The 23,230-nt window shown below is 47.1% G+C and overlaps 2 protein-coding genes across 3 annotated transcripts in view; one reads left to right on the top strand and one right to left on the bottom strand.

Annotated features, from left to right (window-relative positions):
• MAML3 (mastermind like transcriptional coactivator 3) overlaps positions 1–4,237 on the top strand; it is a 376,327-nt gene extending 372,090 nt beyond the window's left edge. Inside the window, exon 5 of the mRNA XM_087816490.1 lies at positions 1,436–4,237. Coding sequence (XP_087672616.1) covers positions 1,436–2,433 — 998 coding nt within the window. The 3' untranslated portion in view covers positions 2,434–4,237. The remainder of the gene's footprint in view (positions 1–1,435) is intronic.
• Positions 4,238–9,136: 4,899 nt separating this feature from the next.
• Positions 9,137–21,247, bottom strand: MGST2 (microsomal glutathione S-transferase 2). 2 transcript variants are annotated; one of them, XM_016210186.2, is made up of 5 exons: positions 21,180–21,241; positions 18,928–19,027; positions 13,747–13,817; positions 9,852–9,933; positions 9,137–9,361 (listed from the first exon to the last, which is right to left on the bottom strand). In XM_016210186.2, exons 1-5 carry the CDS (start codon positions 21,235–21,237, stop codon positions 9,232–9,234), a joined length of 441 nt encoding a protein of 146 aa, XP_016065672.1. In that variant the 5' UTR covers positions 21,238–21,241; the 3' UTR covers positions 9,137–9,231. The 2 variants fall into 2 exon arrangements, with proteins under 2 accessions (XP_016065672.1, XP_087672078.1); XM_087815952.1 differs by lacking the exon at positions 18,928–19,027 and having other exon boundaries at positions 21,180–21,247.
• Positions 21,248–23,230: the final 1,983 nt, after the last annotated feature.

Here is a 23,230-nt window from a genome sequence, read left to right as displayed (position 1 = left end):
ACAAATGGAAACATTTCTAAGGATTGCCCCCGGGTCTTTCAGGTTTCCCTACAGTAACCTTCATTTTTCAATGCAGAATGATATTGATCTCAAGCCTCAAAAACTTAAGTCATAATCAAAATTCCTGTAATTTTCTTTCTTAAAGAAAGAAATAATGTATGGAGACATATTTGCTGCCCAGAAATCAATACCCCTATCAGGAAGACAAAAACACACTTCAGTTATCTGCCAAGGTGCCAGGCTTAACGAGGTTACACTGTTCTCATCTGGTTTCTCGTCTCAGTTCCAGGGGGGATCAGATTTGCTTATAATATTGATTGGTTCCCATGCTGCATCTTTTTTAAATGTCCAGGAAAAAAAACTATTTTTCTTTGTCTCGTAGACTTAATCATTATCAGGGACCTAGAAAAATCCATTGTGTGCCCCTCCTGGTCCTTTACTACATCGACTGGAGTTGGAAGGGTGACATTTCTGTCCTCCTGGCTGGTTTGGAGATTGCCCGGGAACCGGTAACGAAGGCCTCACTCAGATGCCTGATTAGAGTGGAGTGACTTGGCCTGTTCATACTCTGGCCAACTTTTTAAAACGGCTTCATTAAAGCTCTGTTAGTGATCTGCTGAGAGCAGCCGTAGTCATTGCCTATTTCAAGGAGTGGACTTCACTGGAGAGATCCGTCAAGTTCATTGCCAAGTAGCAAGTAGCAGGATGATTTCTTTTTCTAGCTCAGGAAGCTGGCCAGTTTGTACTGACATGTAATGATTCAGAGAATCTGGAGCATGTGGAAATCTATAGAGTGGGTCCAAAAAACCGTCCATAGTTTCTGAGCAGAAGCAGTGGCCTTTAACCTCTCAAATCCTGCTCAAGTCTTAAGGGAAATTAATCTAATGGTCTTTACTGATCATATTCTCTACTGAACCGCGTTCTACTTCGCAAATAGAATACGCACAGATATTGCCATTTCTTCTTAATTTAGACTAGGGGGTGAATTCCCTCTCATCTCCAAGAAAAAAAGCGTATCTAATTGGTTGAGGGTGGCATCATATCAAGAAGCATAAGAAATAATTTGCTCCTGAAATGTGAACAAATATCGGTAATCAAGTAAAACAGTCAACTACAAAAGTGTGTGTACAGTATGATCCCAATTCCTTTGTGTGTGTCTTTTTATATATAAATAATAGTTAGCAGTGGTCCTCTCTGGAGGGTGAGAACTTGGGTGACTTTAATTTTCATCTTTGTGCTTTTCAATATTTTCCAGATTTTTCACAATCAGCATGTGTTATAAGCAGAAAAATAATAATTGTTGTTATTAAGGATGTGGTATCAGAGCAGATCCTTTCATATGAAAGCATTGGGGCTCCCAGAGAAAACCCCAGCCAGCACCTTGGTTGAGTACATTGCTTATCGAGAAGAGTGAATGAACCTTTTTCCCTTGCAGGTTCTCCACAGGACATAGCAGCCGTGAGAAGCCAAGCGGCCCTCCAGAGCATGCGAACATCACGGTTGATGACACAGAATGCAGGCATGATGGGAATGGGACCTTCCCAGAACCCAGGGACAATGGCCACAGCCACTGCCCAGTCAGAGATGGGGCTGGCCCCTTACAACACCACGCCTACCAGCCAACCAGGAATGTACAATATGAGTCCAGGAATGACCCAAATGTTGCAGCACCCAAACCAAAGTGGCATGAGCATCGCACACAACCAAGCCCAGGGACCCAGGCAGCCTGCCTCCGGGCAAGGGGTTGGGATGGTGAGTGGGTTTGGTCAGAGCATGCTGGTGAACTCAGCCATGACCCAGCAGCACCAACAAATGAAAGGGCCGGTGGGCCAGGCCTTGCCGAGACCCCAAGGCCCACCAAGGCTGCAAAGCATTATGGGAACAGTCCAGCAGGGAGCCCAGAGTTGGCAGCAGAGGAGCCTACAGGGGATGCCTGGGAGGACTAGTGGAGAATTAGGGTCATTCAGCAATGGTGCCAGCTACTCACTTCAAGCTGGCCAGCCGAGGCTGACCAAGCAACACTTCCCACAGGGACTGAGCCAGGTCGTGGACGCTAACACAGGTGCCGTGAGAACCCTCAACCCGGCTGCCATGGGTCGGCAAATGATGCCACCACTCCCGGGTCAGCAAGGGACCAGCCAGTCCAGGCCCATGGTTATGTCTGGCCTAAGCCAGGGTGTCCCCGGCATGCCAGCGTTCAGCCAACCTCCAGCCCAGCAACAGATGCCCAGTGGCAGCTTTGCTCCCAGTGGCCAGAGCCAAGCCTATGAGCGGACTGCCCCCCAGGACATGTCATACAGTTACAGTGGCGAAGGGGCCGGGGCATCCTTCCCGGGCCTCTCGGACAGTGCCGACCTCGTGGACTCCATCATCAAAGCTGGGCCAGGGGACGAGTGGATGCAGGAGCTCGATGAGTTGTTTGGAAACCCCTAGTCAAGAGGGGCCCCAAATGGGCAAAAGAAACAGGATGTGGACCCATCCTTGTTTTGTGTTTTTTTGACCCACGTAAACTGAGCAAAACTGCAGCTGGCTGATAGTGGAAGATCCAGGTGCCAGTCCACAGCCCCGCGGGGCCTCATTTCACCTGATTTTCACACAGCAGTCAAGACGAGACACCGGGCAGATCCCTGCTGTGAGAGAGGAAGACACACCAGAGGCAGGTGGGGAAGACGAACCTGAGCTCCCTGCCCTGTGATCGCCTGGCCCAGCAAGAGCTGCTCCAGCCCAGACCGACTGCTGCCCAGGGCAAGGCACCCGTCAGCCCCTCCTGGCCCAGTGCGGAGACTGCAGCTTTGGAGACACAAGAGACAGAGCCTCGAGCAGAAGGAGCCCCACACAGGCTGCTGGGTGATTGCACAGGCCAAGAGCACAGGTCAGAAATGTGCTGAGCTCTGGCTGGAAAGAGATGTCAGGCTTCAAGACGTGCAACTGGATGTTGAGGGCAGGCACGAAGAATGGTGAGCCGTCGCAGGGAGACTACAAAGGCTCCTGCAGGCCTGGCTCCTGCCCCATGATGACCCTCAGGAATGTCAGAGGCGTTGCTCTTGGCTGCCTCACAAGGATAGCCAAGTGAGCTGGGAGGAGGGTGGGTCCTGCAGTCCTGGGGGCAGCCAGCCCTCTGCTGGTGACCGTGGTGGCCGTCGCTCCCAGTAGTTGGGCTGGAGCCTCCAGGGAGCCCAGCATGACAGTGACACAGCAAGGCACTTCCATCTACTTCCATCACCACAGGGTAGGGAGACCCTGGTGGATGCTGTGCGCCTGCCCCATGACCACCGTCCTCCCCCACCCCACCTTTGTCCCTCATTGTATCCATCACAGCGTCCTCCCAAGAAGAAATGAAACTTTTGTCTCTAGGGAGCCTGGGCAGAGTCACAATAAATGCGAGGAGCGCTTAGACAATGCCTGGAATGCCAAGGCGACGCTGGAGTGTTTCTCTGCCGAGCGTGGAGCTGACAGAATAGTCTGCCGGGAACTGAGCAGGCTCCGTGTGGGTTTACACGCACCGCATCTGACGCCTCCGGTGTCCCCAGAAAGGACCGGCCTGGAGGGCTCCCAGTGGGAAAATCCCAGGGGTGAGGCTCTAAAATCGGCCTTGTCCTTAATCCCTACTCACCAGAAAGACAAATCTAAACCCGAGAGCTGAGGCACTGAAAAACCAATTATTCCACCTCACGTGTTTTGATGACAGAAAGGAGGAAAATATGGTTCCTTCCATATGGGCAAAGTCATCCACTTCCAAAGTCCTGTACAGTTGTTCTCTGTGTCATTCACTCCAACCTGCCCTAACTGAAGCCTGTTGGAAGGGATCAACGAGCTCCCCCATCGGGAGGCTTGTCTCTTATTTACAAGAACTTATGTGTAAGTCCTCGCCTCCCCTCCCACTGTCCCTTTTTGGAAGCCATGTGCATAGTTATTGTCCTAAGTGAGTGAGAGTGACGTGTGCTTTTCTCCCCCCACCTCCTCCCTCCGTGTCCGAAAGGCTGGCTCCCTTTTGGGCAGTCACACGCAGCTCGCCACAGCTGAGCCCAGGCTGGGGACGTGAGGAACTGGCCTGGCAGCCCTGGGGGAAGGTCCTGGAAGGGAGTTTGGATGGCAGGCTGGGGGCGGAGGGGGCAGAGGCAGCAGGCAGGCAAGCACTGCCTTGATTTGCTCACCAGGTCCCAAGGTTACAGACCCGTTCAGCAAGGGGCAGCATGGAGGCAGGTGGCCAGGTGGGCAAGAGCCCAGGTAGGGGCCGTGCTCTCTCTGGGAACAGGTGTTAGCAGGGTGACAGTGAACATCCTGCATGGGGACAGACACCGCCAGGGAAACTCCTGAGTGGAAACAGATGAAAACCAAAAAAAAACACAAACATGAAGACAGAATATGTATATACCTTTTTCTGAAAGGTACAGGAAATAAATATATAAGCAATGATGAGAAGCTAGAGGTGGCTGTTGGAGAAGTGGCTCTATTCCCTCTTAAAAGCTTCCTCCGAATGCTCAGTCCTGGGACCAACTAAATAAAGAGGTAGATTTTAATAATGTTGTTTTGGTTTTGTTTTTACTACGGTGCTGATGTATATGTAATGTCTAAAAAAGTTATTTGTAAATAAGTTTTTACAATACTGCAGATATCACTGGGTCTACTATCTGTAAAAAATATACATATAAATATATATATACTGTTTGTTTAAAATAGAGTATTTTTATTTCATCCCTTAACGCATCATCACAGCAGTGGTATCGCACTTCAGATGGCATCTGATTACTAATTTGTACTGTATGGCCTATGGCAACTTGCTCCATTTCATTCAGATTTTTCTAGTTTTCTCTTTTTACTTTGTACATTGAGCATTGCTTATTTCCTTTTAAGAGATGTACAGAACTCTGAAATGTAGAAATGAAGTGACGTTGACATACCACTTTTAAAGAAAAAAAACAAATAAAAGATCGTTATCTGAACCAACCCAAAGTTTAGTTTATTTTTGGATTGTCACTGGATCCCCAGCCTTAATTAAGCAGATATATTATGCCTGGGTTTTAATTGATTAACTGCAGTTCTTGTCTCAAAATTTGGATATCATTATTTAAACATTTATGTAACAGTACAGAGCAATCAATCATTCACAGCCTTTTTAATTCAACCACATAACTAATATGTTCTAAATTTGCACTGCGGGGGATGTGGCAAAGGGAACAGAGGAGCGTCAACTTTGAAAGGAATGAACTAAAGTCCATTTGTGGATTCAACAACATAGCAATTCAAATCCACCTGGTTCATTCAGAGGATTTGGGAAAATGATAGTAAAAATTTTATTTTAAAAAAAGGTAAGAAAACTTAAGGAATATATTGGGGGGGAAATGACACAGGGATTTTAGCCCCACTGGAGTGGACACTGTCCACATGCACACACATACACACACTGTCTTACATCTGCGAGCCCAGCTGCGCCTCTTTGGAGGACTCCCTGGGCCAGGCCCTGGCTTAGGCTGCACCCACCTACAAAGAGTTAAAGTGCTTAGACAAAAGGTTCCATCCTTACTGGAAGGTAAGAGCCCGGTTTATTTCTTGGACAAACCTGGAGGTAGGATTTATGTCTCAGAGCTCCCCCTGCAGGATCAAGCAGAGGCTGGGACTTTGCCTAAAGTTGCCTCCTAGTTGGGCTTCTTGCCCTTCTCTGCCCTGTTTCCCCAACTCCCGTCCCGGGAGCCCTTTTAACAATTCACACACATGTGACTCTCCCACTTCAATTCTAGAAGACCTGGCCTAAGACCACTTTAGGAGAGTCAAAAATAGATCCAAAATGAAAATTATTTTTAATATATATAAACCAAGAGGGAGTATGAACTTGACTGTGAAAGAAGAGGCCAGTCCTACCCACAGTGGGCTATGGTTCCAGACTAGCTGGGAAATCACACCATGTGGCATTGGGTAACATGAGAGCAAAAAATGAACAGAATCTGGGGTGGGGTGTGGAGGTGCTGACCACAGGAGAACAAACACGAAGCTCTGAGAAGGACTGAGTACTCCTAGTCCAGATTAATTAAAACGAATCTTTGTATTTGGGTGAAAATGTGTTCTTCGCTGGATGAATGGAATACGTGTCTCCTTTAAAACAATTTCTTGCATGTAATCTTCTTGACCTTTATAAAATCCCAGTGCAGTGAGCGGGTGGTGAGGGAAGGAGAGAGCAGAACATCTACCCAGGAAGTCAGTAGGCATCTGCCCCAGGGAGAAAGATGCATTTTGTTTGCTGAAAATTAATGAACATTCAGAAGCACTAGATAAGTCATTTCTGCCTCTGACCATTCTTTTCAAGGAAGACAGGAGGAAAAAAGGCGAAAAACAAATTACCTGATACTTTTCCTTATGAATGACTTTGTGGGCCACACCCCACCCACCTCCAACCTGCAAAGAAAAGGGGGGGGGGGGGACACCTGGTTGTACAACCAGTCCTTTATCTTTTTATTTTCTTTTTCATCTTTTCCTCTTTTTTTCTCTGGTTTTCTCCTCTAATCTCTTTTCCTTTTGCTTTTAAGCTCTAAGGACATTAGATTTCCATTCTGGTGTCTTCTGGCCGCGCCACCACAGACACCTGTTTCTTTCATGCAGCAGGCGGAGGTCGTTACAGCAGCGCCCCACACCTGGGCCTCACGTGCCCCAGCCTCACGCGGGGCGGCTGGCCCTACGGGCACCCCAGATCCCAAATCAAGCATACAGTGCTTCGGAGCTACCAAGGACTACCTGCTTTCAGGATTTAACTTTGCTTAGATTTTTTAAACTTTGTGAAACATTTTCCAAAAACTCAGAAAAATAGAAAAAAATAGTGCAACGAATAACTATCGACACTTACCAACTCGATTCAATAATTGTTAACACTTTGCCAAGTCACATATTTATTTTGCAGAACCATTTCAAAGCGAGTTATACACACTCCTGCCAGTTCCCCCTGCCCCCCTCAGCTCGCAGCTCCAAAGAATCAGGGCGTCCTCTCCCCTAGCACCTAACATAGTTCACATTCACTCCCCAAGAGCACACCACTCCCACTCCACATTCGAATTGTCCCAGTTGCCCCCCAGATGTCTTCCATCGCTGTTTTGTTCTAACCAGGATTTGACCGAGGAACCTACACTGCCATTTGGTTTCATGCTTCTTAAGACTCTTTTAAGGCAGGAAAGCTCTTCTCCACCACCCTTTTCATAACATTGACTTTTTGAGGTAGTAAACCTGACTTGTAGAAATAAAATTAGTCAATTTACTAATATGCAGGAAATATATATGTAACTGTCCAAGAGATCAGAAATTCACCTCTCTCCAGCCAGCGCATTTGCTCCCTGTAGCCAGATTTGTAGGAATTAAAGTGATCAAGAGGTTGCCTTGGTGACAACAGAATTAGAACAAAAGAAATAAATTCTGTAGTTCAGATGTTTAAAGATACAAAGCTCCAATATTGTGGTACACCCATCTTCTTTTTCTACGTTGTCTAACCAAAACCGTGTGTGTTTATAAATTAAATAGTTTCAATTTAGATGAAAGATAGAAGTTGTTTAAAAATCCTCAAGTGTAAGATTTGAAGAATTATGGGGTTTTCCCCCACTTCCGAAGGATATGATTATGTAGTAATTGTGCTTTAGGGTCCAATATTTGCACACTTTCTCTTTGTTGTTTTTAGTATATAAAACAATTAAAATGTCGCAATAACCTTGCCAGTGTGGCTCAGTTTGTTGAGCGTGGTCCCATGCACCAGGAGGGCGCTAGTTCGATTCCCGGTCAGGGCACATGCCAGAGTTGCAGGCTCAGTCCCCAGTAGGGGGCATGCAAGAGGCAGCTGATCGATGTTTCTCATCAATGTTTCTCTCTCTCCCTCTCCCTTCTCTCTGAAATCAATAAAAATACATTTTTAAAAATAATAATAATGTCACAATACAAGTCACCATACTGATCAGAATACTCAAGAGTAAAAGACCACAGAATCATAGCATTTTAGAGCATTAGCCCCATTTTATCTTTGAGAAAACTGAGGCAGAGAGCTACAAGCCAGCAAGTTGCCGAGCAGGATGAGCGCTGGGGCTCCGGAGCCTTCCCCGCCTGGCTGCACTGCCTCCACTGGTGAGGTGTTTGTCCAAAGCCTGACAGCGAATGCGGGGGGAAAGGGCTTGTGTCCACATATCCCTGTCCCCAGACCAAAACCTTCTCTGCGTACTTTGGGATATTTAGTACTAGTACTTGGAGCGCAAGAGGTTGTCATTGCTTTCTCCCCTCCTGTTCTGGAAACACTGGTGTTTAAATGCCTTTATTTCTTTTACTATTATTCATAACCTTTGTGACTTCCTGTGTGCCCACAAAAAGGAGAAGTCTCAATAAACAGCTTCTTGAAGACATCCACACCAGACTCAAGACATTCAGCTTTCTTTGGAAAAATCGACAGAGAACTCTTTTCCTGATGTGGTGTTATAGGCTCATAATTCCATTTTCCTAAGGCCCCTGAGGACTGTGAGGTGGACTTATTCCCATTTTACAGGTGAAGAAAGTGAACAGAGGTCACTTGCAAGTGTGCCAGACAGTGAGTGCACATAGGGTCACAACAGCCATGGGCCCCAAGCCCGGGTGAGACAGGAAGTGCGCCAGAGCCCAGCCCAGCCCCGCCTGACCGTGACCCTCCTCTTCCCTGCCAGGGGCAAGCACACTCACAGCACAGGTCTCTAGATGGTTCCTTGAAAATAATATGCCTCTTTTTTCTTTATAAATCCATTTTCACAGCCAGATTTATTTTGCATGATTAGTTGGTGACTCTCTTCTCTGGCTACTCTATGTGTATGCCACGTGCAGCCATCTGGGTTGCTTTTCTGTCTCCAATGAAGTGAGTTCGGCTGCCTTATCAGCATCTGTCTGGAACTTTCCATGAAGGGAGAAGCAGTCTCAGAGGCAGGTGATGGCAGCGGTCCATGGGAAGCCTCGCACGCGAGTCAGGCGGCTCGCTCCCCACGCGGGCATTTGGGACCTGAGGGTGCCCTTCTCAAACCAGGACTCGGCACGCTTCCACTGAGGATACAGATATATCCCCTCAGAGCAAACTTCAGTTCTTAAACAAACAAGAAATCTAATCTCCAAAGGGTGTGTTTCTACAAAGCCATTCCAATAAAAACAAAATCAACACTTTTATTTTTGTTTTAATTGAATAAGTGATACCATGCTACCTTCAGAGCGGAAATACCTTCTGCAAGCATTTGAGCAAAGGGAGGGGGAAAGTTAGAAGTGCCTCAGTTTCTTGGCAATATTGAGGTCCAGGTACTCATCCAGAAAGCTGTTTGCAATCCCCAGGGCTCCTAGGACGGTCAACAAGGCCAAAATCCCCAGACTCAGCTGGAAACCAGTCATCCTGCAGAGCAGAGATGAGGGAGGGAGGTGACAAAGGGCTACAGTGGTAAAGCTGGGGTGCCCTGGGGCTGGCTGCTCACTGTTGACACTGTCCAGAACTTCCTAGTTTGGGCCATTTGAAAATTTGGATTCATCGCATAAATTAAAGGTGATGCCTAACCACAAAGGTTAATTGGCTCCTTTGAACATTCAAAGGATTATTAAGGCTGGGCAGGATTATTTCCTTGGTAACTTTTTGGAGATAGCGCAACATTTTTGCAAGGATTGAAAGTGTGCCGGTGTAAGAGTGCGCTCTTAATGTGCACTTACACTTGAACTTTCCAGTCTTGTGCCTAATTGTGCATGGGCTTGGGGAAGCGTGGCCTCAGGCAACATAGGTCACCTTAGCCATCACGGCCTTCGGTGCTGTTAATACTCTCAGGAACAGCAAACTAATTCAGACTCCATCTGCTGCTTTTGGCCTAAACATCAATTCTTTGGGTTCTCCTTACCTTTTATTAGCAGCTTCCGAGTATCCCCAGAAGTACTGGTGACGGGCATATATGTACACCAGACCCAGACAAGTAGCAAAAACTGTAGAGAGAAAATAGAGAAGATACAGAGTATGAGGGCAATCTCTCAAAATGTGGTGTGAGCCCTGGCAAGTATGCTTAGTGGTTAGAGCGCCGGCCCGTACACCGAAAGGTCGCAGGTTCAATTCCTGGTCAAAGGCACCTACCTGGGTTGCAGGTTCGATCCCTGGCCCGGTGGGGGCATGTGCCGGTGGCAACCAATCTATGTATCTCTCTCACATCAATGTTTCTCTCTCTGTCTGTGTGTGTGTATGTGTGTGTCCCTCCCTCTTTCCCCCTCCATTCCACTCTCTAAAAAAGCAATGGGAAAAATATCCTCGAATGAGAATTAACAACAGTAACAAAAAATGTGGTGCGAAAGCTGAGAAACTGCTCACAAAACATAAGTCTGCCCAAAGACGTGTCCAGGATACATAGAGAACTCTGACAACAGTTGAGCAATGAAAGAAAAACACCCTGATTTTTGCAATGGGCAAAACACATTTGAATAGAGAACTCACACGGGAAGCTAAACAAATGTGCCAATAAGCACATGAAAATGTTTTCCACATTATTCATCACCCATCACTCAATATCAGCAAACTATGATTTAAAACCACAGGATGACACCACTGCGCAGCCACGAGAACGCCTCAGACCTTAAAAGACCGACGATACAGATGTTGGTCACGTTGGAAGCCTCGTACATTAGGGGTGGGAAAGCCAAGTAGTACAGCCACTTGGGGAGAAGGTCTGGCAGTTTCTTAGAAAACTACACACACTCGTGACCCAGCAATTCCATTCCTATGTATTTACCCAAGAGGAATGAAAGCACATGCCCATAAAAAGACTTGTACAGAGTGTCCATTGCAGCGCCATGCGTAAGGGTGAAAAGCTGGACACGGCCCAGCAGTCTCTCAGCAGGAGAACGAACAGCCTAGCTGTGAGACCACGCGAAGGACTGTCACCCGGCAACGAAAAGACGTGGCGAGTCTCAAAAACATGTTGCTGAGCCAATGAAGCACTACGTTACCCAGGAGTACACACTGTGTGATTCCAATTATGGAAGGTTCCAGAACGGACAAAGCTAAGCTAGGATGAAAAAAATCAGAACAGTGCTTGCCTCTGAAAGGGGTCGACTGGGAAGGGCACGGGGAAAGTCGGGGTGGTCGTCACGTTCTCTGTCTTGATAGGGATTTGGGGCACACGGGCGTATACACTTGTCAAAGCTCACTGGATGGCATACTTACAATTTTTGGACTTCTTTAAAAATAAGTTTTACCTAAAAGAAATATAAAGCATGGGGTGAAGTTCTGCCACCCTGTCCGACGTAAAACATCAGCATGCCCCCCACATGAGGAACTCTCTTCCTCAGCACCCCACGCGTGTGAATTTCCAGCCTTCTCGTAAACACGTGGAGCTTACCTGTCAGACTGATACACTGGATAGCATTCAAGTCATTATGTTATTAGGTCACAAACAATTTTTTTTTTTAATTGACTTTAGAGAGAGAGAAAGGGAAAGAGGGAGAGAGAGAGAAACATCAGTGTGAGAGAGAAACATGGATGGGCTGCCCCCCCACACATCCCAACTGGGGAGCAAACGTGTAGCCTGGGCATGTGCCCCGCCCGGGAATTGACCTCCCAGTGTGACGATGCTCCACCAGCTGAGCCACACCAGCCAGGGCTTAGTTTCTTCTGCATATCCGGCGTTATCCTAAGAACTGGGGTTAGCAGTGAGATAGATAGAAGCTCCCTGCCTTTATGGAGTTTATCAGCAAACACAGACAACAAATAAATAGAAAATGAGAAGAAAATTGGACTCAAAGGTGCAGAGAAGGAGATGCGGGATGGGGCAGGGGACCTGGAGGAGGCACCCGTGGTTTTCCACCCTGAGGGGATGGCATTTGTGTTGGGGCTGAAGCAAGGTGCCCGAGGAAATGGAGAGATCCGAGCACGCTACAGCTTGAAACCGCTAATGAGTGACCCCCAGAAGGCCAATGAGAGCTGTTCGGGGCAGTTAATAGGCAGCTTACTTTGGATGAGAAAGAACCAAGAGAAAATATGACAAGGAGATACCTGAGAAATCCCTTCCTGACAGGCAGGGGGCCCGTCACAGTGAAATCCAAAGGGTCCAATGGCAGAGACTGAGTTCCATTATCAAAAGGCACTTTTCTTATTAGTTGTTAGTGTGGTCTCACCTGACAGGGAACCAGGCCTTCATTCGTGCCCTTAGGGGACAAAAATGTGAGCTGGAATACAGTTAAGAAGTCTTTCTCTAAAGGACATTTTATCTGAAGTTCCTCAGTCGACAGGAAAAATTACCAGAAGGTCATAGGATTACCTTTGAAAGCGGGACTTGAGTTTATTTAAGTCTCAGCAATCACCAAATGAAGCAATCAGAGTTATCAGAAAACAAAAGGGATTGCCCTGGCCAGTGTGGCTCAGTGGGTTGGGTGTCCTCCCGTGCACTGAAAGGTTGCTGGTTCAATTCCCGGTCAGGGCACATGCCTGGGTTTCGGGCTCAGTCTCCTGTAGGGGCATACAGGAGGCAGCCTGAGCGGTGTTCTGCTCTCACATCGATGTTTCTCTTTCTCTCTCCCTCTCCCTTCCTCTCACTCTAAAAATCAATTAAAAAAATTTTTTTTTTAAATGAAAGCAAAAGGGACTGAATTTCTCCAGCTAAAGCAGCTAGTGCTGGTCTAACATCCTGTGAACGGGACAGGCAGAGTTTGGGCAAATCCCTCAGCTTGCCAAGGATACCCCGGTCTAACAGAGAGTTCGTATTTGTAGGGTTGTTACATACAAACAAAAGCACCTCATCCTTGGGAACAGGTCCTTGGGAGAAGGTACATGGGTTGTTGGGTCAAATTCCAATAGACCCTGTTCTGTCCTTGAAAGCTAATTTTCTCCTACATTGGTAAGTGTTAAGTTCGACAAGTTGCTTAACCTCTCTGTACTTCAGTTTCTTTATCTGGAAAGCAGGAATTAATTCTAGAACCCAGGGCTGTGGTTCACAACTTGGTCCATACATTAGAATCACGAGAGGTTTCAAACACCCGGTTGCCTGGGCCGCCTCCAGACGTGGGTGGGTCCAGGAGCAGTAATCCCTAATGCCACCCCAGGCGCCTCTGGCACCGCGCTAAGGCCGGCAGTCCAGGGCAGCTACCGCTGGTGGCTTTACCAGCTCACATCACAGCTGCTCAGGGAAGGATGCTCATAGCAGGGGCATGAGATGACACATGAATAAATGGCGGCTCAGGTTCTGCTTCATCTGGGTCAGTCCACTGCTTGGGATTTTAGAAATCAGTCTTGATTAGGGCTGTTGGTCATTCATGCAAGAGTGCCCCACCCCCTTTGATAGGCACTGGGGATACAGCAGCAAATGAGGCAAATTCCTGACCTCAGGGAGTTTACATTCTGCTAGTAAATCACAGTGAGGGACTGTGACAAGGAGCTGAGGAGAGGGCAAGCCAGCAGCCTCCCCCACTGTCACCTGCACGTTAGGACACACACCTGCAGGGGCTCTGGGACATGATCCAAAGGAGGTCAAGAAACTAACTCAAGGTCTGGTAGTCAAGACAAATTGTGTGTCATTTTCATTCTGAAGTGCCCAACATATAGTTTGTTTCAACTTTTTTTAAAAATTATTGAATTAAATTAGAATGAAGCAAAGTTAGACTATCTGCAGCATGGTGCTCTTTGATGAACAGAGATGTTGCTTATTTTTTTAAAACAATTTCCAAGATTCGTAGATGTGTGGTTGCCTGTCTTCTCCTCACTAGTTCTAAGAATCATAGTCCTCATTGGAATAGTCAGTTGTATTTTAAAATTACCTTGGTTGAAATACCATCCGGCCATCCACAGTGTAATCATGAATAGGGGGTAAAACTCCACACAGTTTTGTCTGCAGGAAAAAAATAAAGACATGAGTTATTTTATGAGAAAACTCTACTCTAAAGTACTGAGTTTTAATCTACAGGTAGAAATACCCATTCTCTTTGTACAAAAATAATATAAGAATTTATATAAAGAGCTTAAATAGCCTTTACATGTAAAATGAGTCTTTTGAGGTGCGACTCAGACATTGTTTAAACCTCAGAACAGGGCCAGGAATCACTCTTCTACATATAAGTTGCCAGCAGTAGAAATGAATCATCGCTTTTTCCAAAAGAAAGGCCTTGAAATGGTCATGATTCTGAGCCTCAAAAGTATTCTGTATCTTACCTAAAGAACAAAGAAAATAATTTAATTCATACTAAACAGATTTCTTCCACCCAGTTCTTCCATATCCATTGCCTTCCACTTAAGTGACTCAGCACATTGGAAGAACGTTCTTTAAATAATTTCCCTGAAACCTCCTGAAGTAAATGAATAAGCATCTTTCATTCCCATTTTACAGAGGGCAGACGGAGCCCTGAGAGCCCAAGCTGACAGAGAATGAAAGGAAGACTGTGTCAGCTCCAGATTCCAAAGCTCTGTCCTAATGTCAACTCAAATTGCCTCTAATCATAGAAGACCCAGATGGAAAATTTGATACTATTTTAAGCAAAAGGGAATAGTTCTCTGGGAACTATAATTAATGCATCTGCACCTAGCAAAGGGAGAAAGATGAATTATATTCCTCCTCCTTCCTGTGCTACGCCCCCAGTGATCTTGGCTAGGTTGGCTGCATTCTTTGCTGACAATATCACAACCAGAAAGAAATTTAATGTAATTTGTAATGAGGCCTTGAGTGGACCTTGGTGGAAGAGTCGTCATGTGCAGGATTATCAGTGATCCCACGTGCTTTCTTTTTTTAATTTTAATTTTATTTTTCCCATCACCATTTACTCCCTCTGTACCTCCACTGCCCCACCCTCCCACAATCACCACACTGTTGTCCACATGCTTTCTTAAAGAAGCCTTAAAGCTTGAGCACTTAAATTAAGGTTATGGGCAGTTGACCCAGAAATAGTTGATACTGGTTGTTGAAGATCATAAGTGATATTTTTAATTGGGGGGAAAAAAGTGTTTAGTTTTGTTTGTTTTTTGCAACCAAGATGGCAACCCTGGAGGCTCCTGGACCTCCCTCCTCTCATGGATGTACAGCTGCACACAGAGCAACTCCCTCTGAAAAATCTAGAAACCAGCTGAGTGATTCCTACGCATTGGGCAAATGAGAAAATACTCACTCTGTATTATTTTTATAAGAAAAGGTCAAGACACACTCTCACCATAAACACCACCCCAGCACAGCACCCAATCAGGAGGGAACCCTCAACCCCCAGCTTCTTTCTGAGGCCCAGACATCCAGCACCCCAACCTGAGGGCTGGGCCCCCCAAACACCTAGCTCTGAAAGCCAACGGGGCTGTCATCCACATGCCCCACAAGGCTTTGGGTAGGACTCCAGCGGGGCGGTGGCATGGCCATTCCCTGACACTGCTTGCCAGGAGGGGCTGTGTCCCTGCACACGTCCCTGGGGCTCTGGGAAGTAACGGAGAGGATAGGGGAAGGGGGTGCTGAGGTCCTGAGTGAGCAGGGCTTGTTAGAAGTCACTGAGAATCAGGCAAGGATGGGAAGGTGACAGCATTTGTGATCCTGGAGGGCAAAGCCTAGAGCATTGGGGTACCATACCTCTGCACCCTCCTTCCCCAAGAAATGAGTCCCTTGTCCCCTGCAAGCAGTCACTGTGGTCCCACCCTGACCTCATGTCCCAGCAGTGCCCACTGTGCTTTTCTCCTGGTCCCTTTTGCTGACCTGCCTTAAGCCAATCCTGGGGCCTGCTTGTTTGCTGACAGTCTTCTCTGCCGCTGCCTGCTGAGAACACCAGGATTGCTTGACCTTAAAGTACCTGGAATCCCACACTACCTGCTTGTTATGACCTCCTCCAGCATATGCCCACCGCGGTTAAGTGGCCCATGCCTGGATGTGTCCCAGGATAGCTCCTTCACGATGAGCTGTCAACAGACATTGTTTAACTCAAGGGAACCAAGCTCTCAAAATTTGTTCTTAATAATCCTACCAATAACTAATCACAGATGCATTACTTAGAAACCAAAATGAGAATAACTATTGGTCTCTGTGGACATGAAGGCTGATCTAGTCTGTCATCTTCACATAGGAGATCCTCAGGAAAAATCTCCAGATGGACAGAAAACAGCTGGCAGCAGCTGTGTCGATGTCCCTTCCTGTGAGAACAGAGGGCACAGTTGATTGTGACCATTGAGGAGCCGCCCCCTTTCTTGTATGTCCACACTTAAGTTTTCCTCTTTCAAGTTTGTTGGGGGGCTTGGGGGATATTGTTTGTTTGCTGCTCTTTCTTCCTCCTTTGGCTTCGTGACTCTTTTCTAAAGCAGTGGGCTGCACACACTGTTGACAGATGACCCAGGCCCAGTCTGCTGGCTTTCGGCCCCGGGAAGTCTTTTGGATTATTACACCGGCTGGGGGTCAGAGCACCAGGTTAATATGCTCAGAAAAGTCTTGGGGATGAGAGGTTGCTGGAGTTAATCTTTCTATAGACTTGTAACTATCTAAATTGCTCCTTGTCAAGTAACCCTTGAGTGGGGCACCCGAGGGAGGGTGCCGCTGGTGGCAGGAAGGCATGACTCTAACCAGCACTTGTCACGATGAGCAGAGAAGGAGTGAGGCTTGCAGCTCATCCAAATTCCAGCTGCCTCTTGTCCCCTGACTACCTGAGGATCACCCAGCTGGTGCGACAGAAGCTGTTTGGTGGTGGCACTAACTGAATGCTTGTGTCATCCCTCAAATTCATATGTGGAAGCCCTAACATTCATATGTTGGAGTAAGGAAGTGTTTAAGGCTAAGTGAGGGCAGAAGGGTGGGGCCCTGATTCCATAGGGTTGGTGGCGTATAAGAAACAGCAGGGAGCTCTCTGACACCCACCAGACTAACTCTCCCAGCGCCCCAAGCACACAAGCACGGAGGAGAGGCCATGTGAGGACACAGCAAGCCAAGAAAAGAGAACTCTCACCAGAAAATCGAATCAGCCAGAAGCTTGGTCTTAGACATGCAGCCTCCAGAAGTGAGAGAGAACAAATGTCTGTTGTTTAAGCCTCCTGGTCTGTTGTATTTTGTTACAGCAGCTCAAGCTGACTAAGACCGACGGCCTGTGGAGCAGGATGCTGGAGTTTGAAGAGCTCACCATTTAGAGCTATCCTCTTATCTTGGAGATCCCTAGCCCTTTATAACTTAGTAGATAAATCTATTTTGTGCTCTCTGCTAATGTTCAAGATAGGCACATGTGTAAGAAAAAGGGAGATGTGCTTACTGTCTCTTTCATTTCACATATTTGTACTTACTACAAAATTAGGTGACCCACATTCTGATCATCCTGGTGTGGTAGAATATTTGAAAAGGTACTATCTTTGTAAATTTTCCTTTTCTCTGTAGTTTTTAGATATGCATTAAGGTCACTAGTTTTAATTTCTAAATTTCAGAATTAGAATTCAAAATGACTATAAAAAACTAGTGAAATGGCAAAAAAAAATTACAGAACTACACTAGGGTAAGAAGAGGGTACTATTACTAAACACTACTCAGTTTCATGATAATTGGGTTTACTTGGGCCTTGTGGCATGTAAATTCTGGACCAGGAACTGAATAATTTAGCATTATGTAAATAAGGATACATTAACTAAAACGAAGTAAGAGGCAATTCCTCTATCTTACCCAGAACCATGAAACCCTTATTGGAATACTACATATACTTCTGGGCTCCAGGCTTAAAAATAATATGAAAAATTTTAGTCTAAAAATAACAACCAAAATTGTGTAATTATTGGAAAAGCCAGCTAACGAATTAGTGCTACCTCGCCTCAAAATATAGAAGATGAAAGACACTCGATAATAGTCCTCAAGTCTATGGAGGAGGGTGAGGTGATCCGCTACTCTTTTCTTCCAGTGAGGATAGAAGCAGAGGCAATGTATATAAATTGCAGCAAGATCCATTCATAACTCAGATCTACTTTTCAGATTTATAAAACCCTTTAATCTAAAGGAATCAAGGTGCTCGCTCAAATTAGACTACATAGAAGTTTCTAAGCTGAGCAACAGCATGAAGGAACAGCCCTTGGTGAAATTATAGTTGCTATTTTCACAATTAAAAAAAAAAAAAAGTGTTCTGGCAAAAGGCTGCAAAACTCCAGAGACAGTCACCTCCAAGGCCCTCCATGCAGGAAAGGAAGAGGAATTGAATGGGGACTTTGCAGAAGGATCCCTGGGCTGGTAACTTGGGTAAGTTCGTTTTCATGATAAGCATCTCTGCTTGGCAAAGGTATATCCGACCTGAGGCCACCATCAGACAACGAACGGTCACTTCCACGGTGGCCAGAAGGACCCTGCAGTGATTGCTATGAGATGTCAAGTTCCTCTTAGAGACAGAATTTACTGTAGCATCAGGCTTCTTGGCTACGCTTAGAGCGAAGCAGCAGGGGGGAGGGAGAGGGGAAAGGCAGCATTTCTGTTACAGTCAAGGCCATGAGAGCTCTAAGGGAGGCTGAAGGGACTCCGTGTTTGGTCCAGGAGAGCCAGAGAACAAAGTGCATTCCCTCTTGGGAACTGGCAGAGCTCAAGGAAGCCTGCCCTTGAAACTAGAATAGGTGGCCAGTAGGCTTTGGCATGAACTGGTTGTCCCAAGGATCCTGCCCTAACTATCTCAGATAAAGCCCAAATGCCTTTACTAGTCATCTGATTTGGCCAGATTGATACTAGACCTTAGACTCTAAGGCGAGAACTGGGCTAGGGCTGAGGATCACGTAAAGAGAAATTTGGAGAAGGGAGTTAGACCATATAGTAGTCTTTTCTAAGATGCCAGCCTTTTTGTAAATGCACCCTCTGAATCTGTCATAAAGGCGGGTAGAGACTCCATGCACTGGGTACCTCAAGCTTCAAGGATCACGAGAAGGGTCCTGGCTGGGAAGCGTGGTTCTTTCTTCTCTGCACATCTATCCCCCAGTCAGAAGTGCGTATACGTGGCCAGGCCTGACCCCTGAATGGTGGGAAAAGCATGACTTACTGTGCACGAAATATTCTCTCAAACTCTGGTGACCCAGAGACTGCGGGGGGCATAACTTTGTATTTTAATCTTGCTTTTCCTACATGCAAAGCGAAATAACCTGCAAGTAAAGGGGATCAATGTTAAAAATCTGGCACATCATTATTCATTAGTAAAATGCAAATTTAAACCGCAATTAGATACCACTACATAGCTATTTAAATGTCTAAATTTAAAAGACAGGTCATACTAATTTAAAAAGACAGGCAAGTGAGGCTATAAGAGCAACTGGGACTCTTATCCACTGCTGGTGGGAATGTAAAATAGTACAACCACTTAAACAGCCATTTGGAAGGGATTTTTTAGTTAGCCATACATAGACCATGTGACCCAGCCATTCCACTCCTAGGTATTTCTCCAAGAGAAGTGAAAGCATATGTTCATACAAAGATTTATAAATGAATGCTCACAGCATCTTTATTTATGATTGCCCAAAATTAGGAACAAGTCTGTGATGGTTAATTTTAGGTGTCCGCTAAGTACTAGGCTACAGTGTTCACTTGTTTGGTTAATCGTCATTCTAGGTGTTTCTGTGAAGGTATTTTTGGGGGGATGTGATTAACATTTATATCAGCAGGCTTTGGGTAAAGCTTTCTCCAAAAGGACAGATCTGCGGGGACAGTGAATGGAGACCCTGCACCATGATCCCCTCCCCCAGCTTCACCGTGTGACCACCCTCAGTCCAGCGGAGCTTCTGTCCGTGGGGAGCAGTGAGGCTGGGACGGACGGCACTGAGCACCAGCCCCGGCCAGGCACCCTGGTGGGCGTTTCCTACCCAGTGTCCTGCTTAACCCTTGCTGATGAGGACACCGAAGGACACAACATCCTGGCCAGAGGCACCTGACTGACAAGTGGCTGGACTGGACAGATTCAAGACTGTCTCCCAAACCTGAGCTGCTTCTACCAGGACATACGGTGTCCCGACTCCATAAGCACCAGACTCTTGTCGGGGCAGCAAATTCTGGTCTTTAATGCCAACTGAACAGCTCTCTCCCTTTCTCTCTCTCTCTCTCTCTCTCTCTCTCTCTGTGTCTCTGTCTCTCCCACCCATCGTCCAATATTCCCTGTCCACCCCCCAATCACCATTGGCCCAGCCTCCTCTCCTCTTCCCACTGGTACCTGTGTCACCCAGCCTCCAGGACTTCTGGCCACAATTCACACTGTCCCTGGCATCCCCAGCCACAAAAGCCTCCCTGTGAGGATGACACAGGCTTGGGGGGGGGGGGTGAGCGCCCGTGGCCCCGCTTCTGTGCGCTCTGCAGTGTGAGGATGAGGGTCACCCAGGTGGTAGTGCCTCTGTGTGGGTCCATGTGAACCAGGGGGCCGACACCGGGCACTTCAGACCTAAGTGCTTCTTAAATCAGTCACAAACACCCTGCTCTCCCCCACGAAAGGCTGTGACTCAAACCACAAACTGTGTGTCTCAAGGTGTGATATTTTCATAAATACACGAAGCAGACTGGCTCGGCAATGCATCGAGGTGTGCACAGGCTGGACTTGTCCTCACCTGCAGTCCGCAGCCCTGCCCCGTTCCGGGGACAAACACACAAGATAAAGAAGCTGTGTACTTGGTATGAGTCTTGCCCACCAGTGCTCAGACCCTGTTCCCCATTTAGAAGGTAAGAGACTAAGGACTGAGCACCTGTGATCCCCGTGGAGAAAAAAACTCTCGGGATGTTAAATAGTCCTAGTGGGAAGGTGCTTTAAAATTTAGAATTCATTACTGAACCTGAAGCTCATATTTCTGCAGGAGATTTTCTTTTAACCTGATACTCAGACCTGCCATAAGCAGTTTATTTATGAAAACACATTAATTAAAAGATCCGAGTCTAAGAAATCACAGCCAGAGTTCCCAGGCAGGCACAAGGCTGCCTTTGGAAACTGGTAATTAATATTTATAGTTCGCTTCCCCGGGTTAGCACACTTGTAATGCCCACTGAACTGGGCTGGGGTTGTCACCGCACATGAGAACTAATACCTGACGTGGTCCGAATCTCCGCCTGTCCCCAGGAAAAGGGGCACTGGTGGCCCTGAGCAGACTATGGTCTTCGGAGCACACAGGGCCACCAGCAACCGGAACCCCAGAAACCGGACCTCCCTTCCCTCTGCCACACACACACACACACACACACACACACACACATGCACACACATGCACACACACACACACACACACACACTCACACGCTCACACACTCCGCCCGGACTCTTACTTTGCTGACAGGCAGAGAGGACAGAGACGGCGGCCAGCAGGATTGAGTTCCCCGCCATCCTGCACACGGAAGGCCCTGCTTCTCGGACCTGTTAGTAGCAATACGGGGAGGGTAACACAGGCACGTTGGTGGCCTTCCTTGTAAGGTAAACAAAGCCGGGGCTGGGGGAGGGACGGTGATCCAGAGGCCCAGTGACCTTTGCTCTGGAAGCGACGGGAAGCGGCAGGCCCAGCGCTGCGGGTCACACCCCCTCCTCTGGCCTGGAGCTGCTTCCTGAACGCGATTCCCGGCTCCCTTGGCAGCTCTCCCCTGGCCAGCAGCTGCAGGATCCCCTCCAGCAACAGCACCTGCACTGAAACCACCTTCTCAGCCAATTCCAAAATGACTTCCCCTCCCCCTCTTCCAGTATCTGGACCCCAGCTCCACGGTCTTGCTGAGACCTTTCTCAGCTCCTGTGGAAAAAGTAAAAAGAAACATTTATTTAATCCCATTGAGATTTAAATGCTAATCTGATTTAAACTGAGTCTAATTTTATTCCCCAGTAAATAGCCCACACAGAATTTGAACCCATGTCCTGCAGATTCCATCTGGGCTCTATCCCCTGTACCACACTGCCTTCCACTGTCACTTTGATGCTTCCATGATCATGGTGACCATAATTTTTTTGGAGATATGATTGACATTTCAAGTGTACAACATAATGATTCAATATTTGTATATATTGCGAAATGATCATCCCAATAAATTTAATCAACATTCATTAGCTCACCTAATTATAAATTTTTTTCTTGTGATGCAACTTTCAAATATACAATACAGTATTGTTAATTTTAGTCACCATGCTGTACATTATATCCTCATGACTTATTTATTTTATAACTGGAAGTTTGTACCACAAATTAAAAAACAAACAAACTAGGATTTATGCTCTGAGAAGAAAGAGGGCCCATGAGGGAAGAAGTGGAACAATATTTTAAGTTGACGTCTGTTGGAAACAGCACACATGCTGGCCTAGGGCCTCTGCACCATCAGAGCCATGCCCCACACCACCCAAGTAGAGTTCGGGCCCTTCCACAGCTGGGTGTGGAAAACCAGGCTAACGGGCGTTTTCCCCCACCGAGGAGACCTTTGCTGTGGGAAAGGCAGGGGACCCAGCAGAAGATCACAGCAGGGGTTACACCAAGCCTCAGGCAGAAACTGCCTGTCACCCAAAACAGGAATGTCCCATCAAGGCTCAACAGACAGAGACAAAAGAAGAGCAGAAAGGAAAGGAAAATAAAGGCGAGTCCCAAGATGGTGCAGTGAGAAGAGCACCCGCTAGTCAGCTAGACTCACATCCCTGTGCAGTGCTGGGCGAGTTCCCAAAGGGGCCTGGGCACATTTTCTCAAGGGGAAAGGACAGCACTGACTGTCCCGGGCTCCTCTGATGAGTTAATGAACAGTGTGAGGAAAGCAAATAGCACAGAGGCTGGCGCGCGGGCGGCAGGCTGTGCAGGGCCCCTGCCACCCCCTTGCTGTCCTGGGGGGACGGGAGAGACAAGACCTGCTTGTTGCGAAGCCAGTTACAGGAGGCCGTTAGAGCTCCCCAGGCTGCGCATTGCCCAGCAGAGTGGAAACAGCGTGTGAACTGCTTCGAAATGGCTTTGACAGCAACGGGAGGCCTCAACCGCAGTTGTCTAAAGTTTACTAAGGCGAGGATGGAGTGAAGCGGAATCTAGGGCTGGACTGATGAGGACAATTAGGAATCCTCATTGCTGGCGACTCGGAGCATATGCAGCCAGGCCTCCTCACATGCGCGGTCACGCGCCCGCATGCCGCACACACACATTCATACATCCACCCACACACTCATAAACACACATGAACCACAGATTTACACGCACTCATAAACACACGCTCACACACACATGCTCACACACACATCAAAACACTCATGTTCACATTCTAAACCTATACCACACACTCTTCCACACCCATGCACACTCACACACTCATATACTCACAGAAACACTCACACACTCCCCTACTCTACACTCATGTCCCAAAACAGG

The sequence above is a fragment of the Miniopterus natalensis genome, chromosome 4 (genome assembly GCF_054644295.1).
Source record: "Miniopterus natalensis isolate mMinNat1 chromosome 4, mMinNat1.hap1, whole genome shotgun sequence".
Taxonomy (NCBI): Eukaryota; Metazoa; Chordata; class Mammalia; order Chiroptera; family Miniopteridae; genus Miniopterus; species Miniopterus natalensis.
Note: the sequence above shows the minus strand (reverse complement) of the source record. Positions and strands in the feature narration are given on the sequence as shown.

Excerpts from the sequence above, each read along its gene's own strand:
- MGST2 (XM_016210186.2), bottom strand. The coding sequence starts at position 21,237 with ATGGCGGGGAACTCAATCCTGCTGGCCGCCGTCTCTGTCCTCTCTGCC. Across the intron at positions 19,028-21,179 it reads CCTCTCTGCCTGTCAGCAAA|GTTATTTCGCTTTGCATGTA; the intron begins GTAAGAGTCCGG and ends CTTTACTTGCAG. Across the intron at positions 9,934-13,746 it reads CGGATGGTATTTCAACCAAG|TTTTTGCTACTTGTCTGGGT; the intron begins GTAATTTTAAAA and ends TTCTCTCTACAG.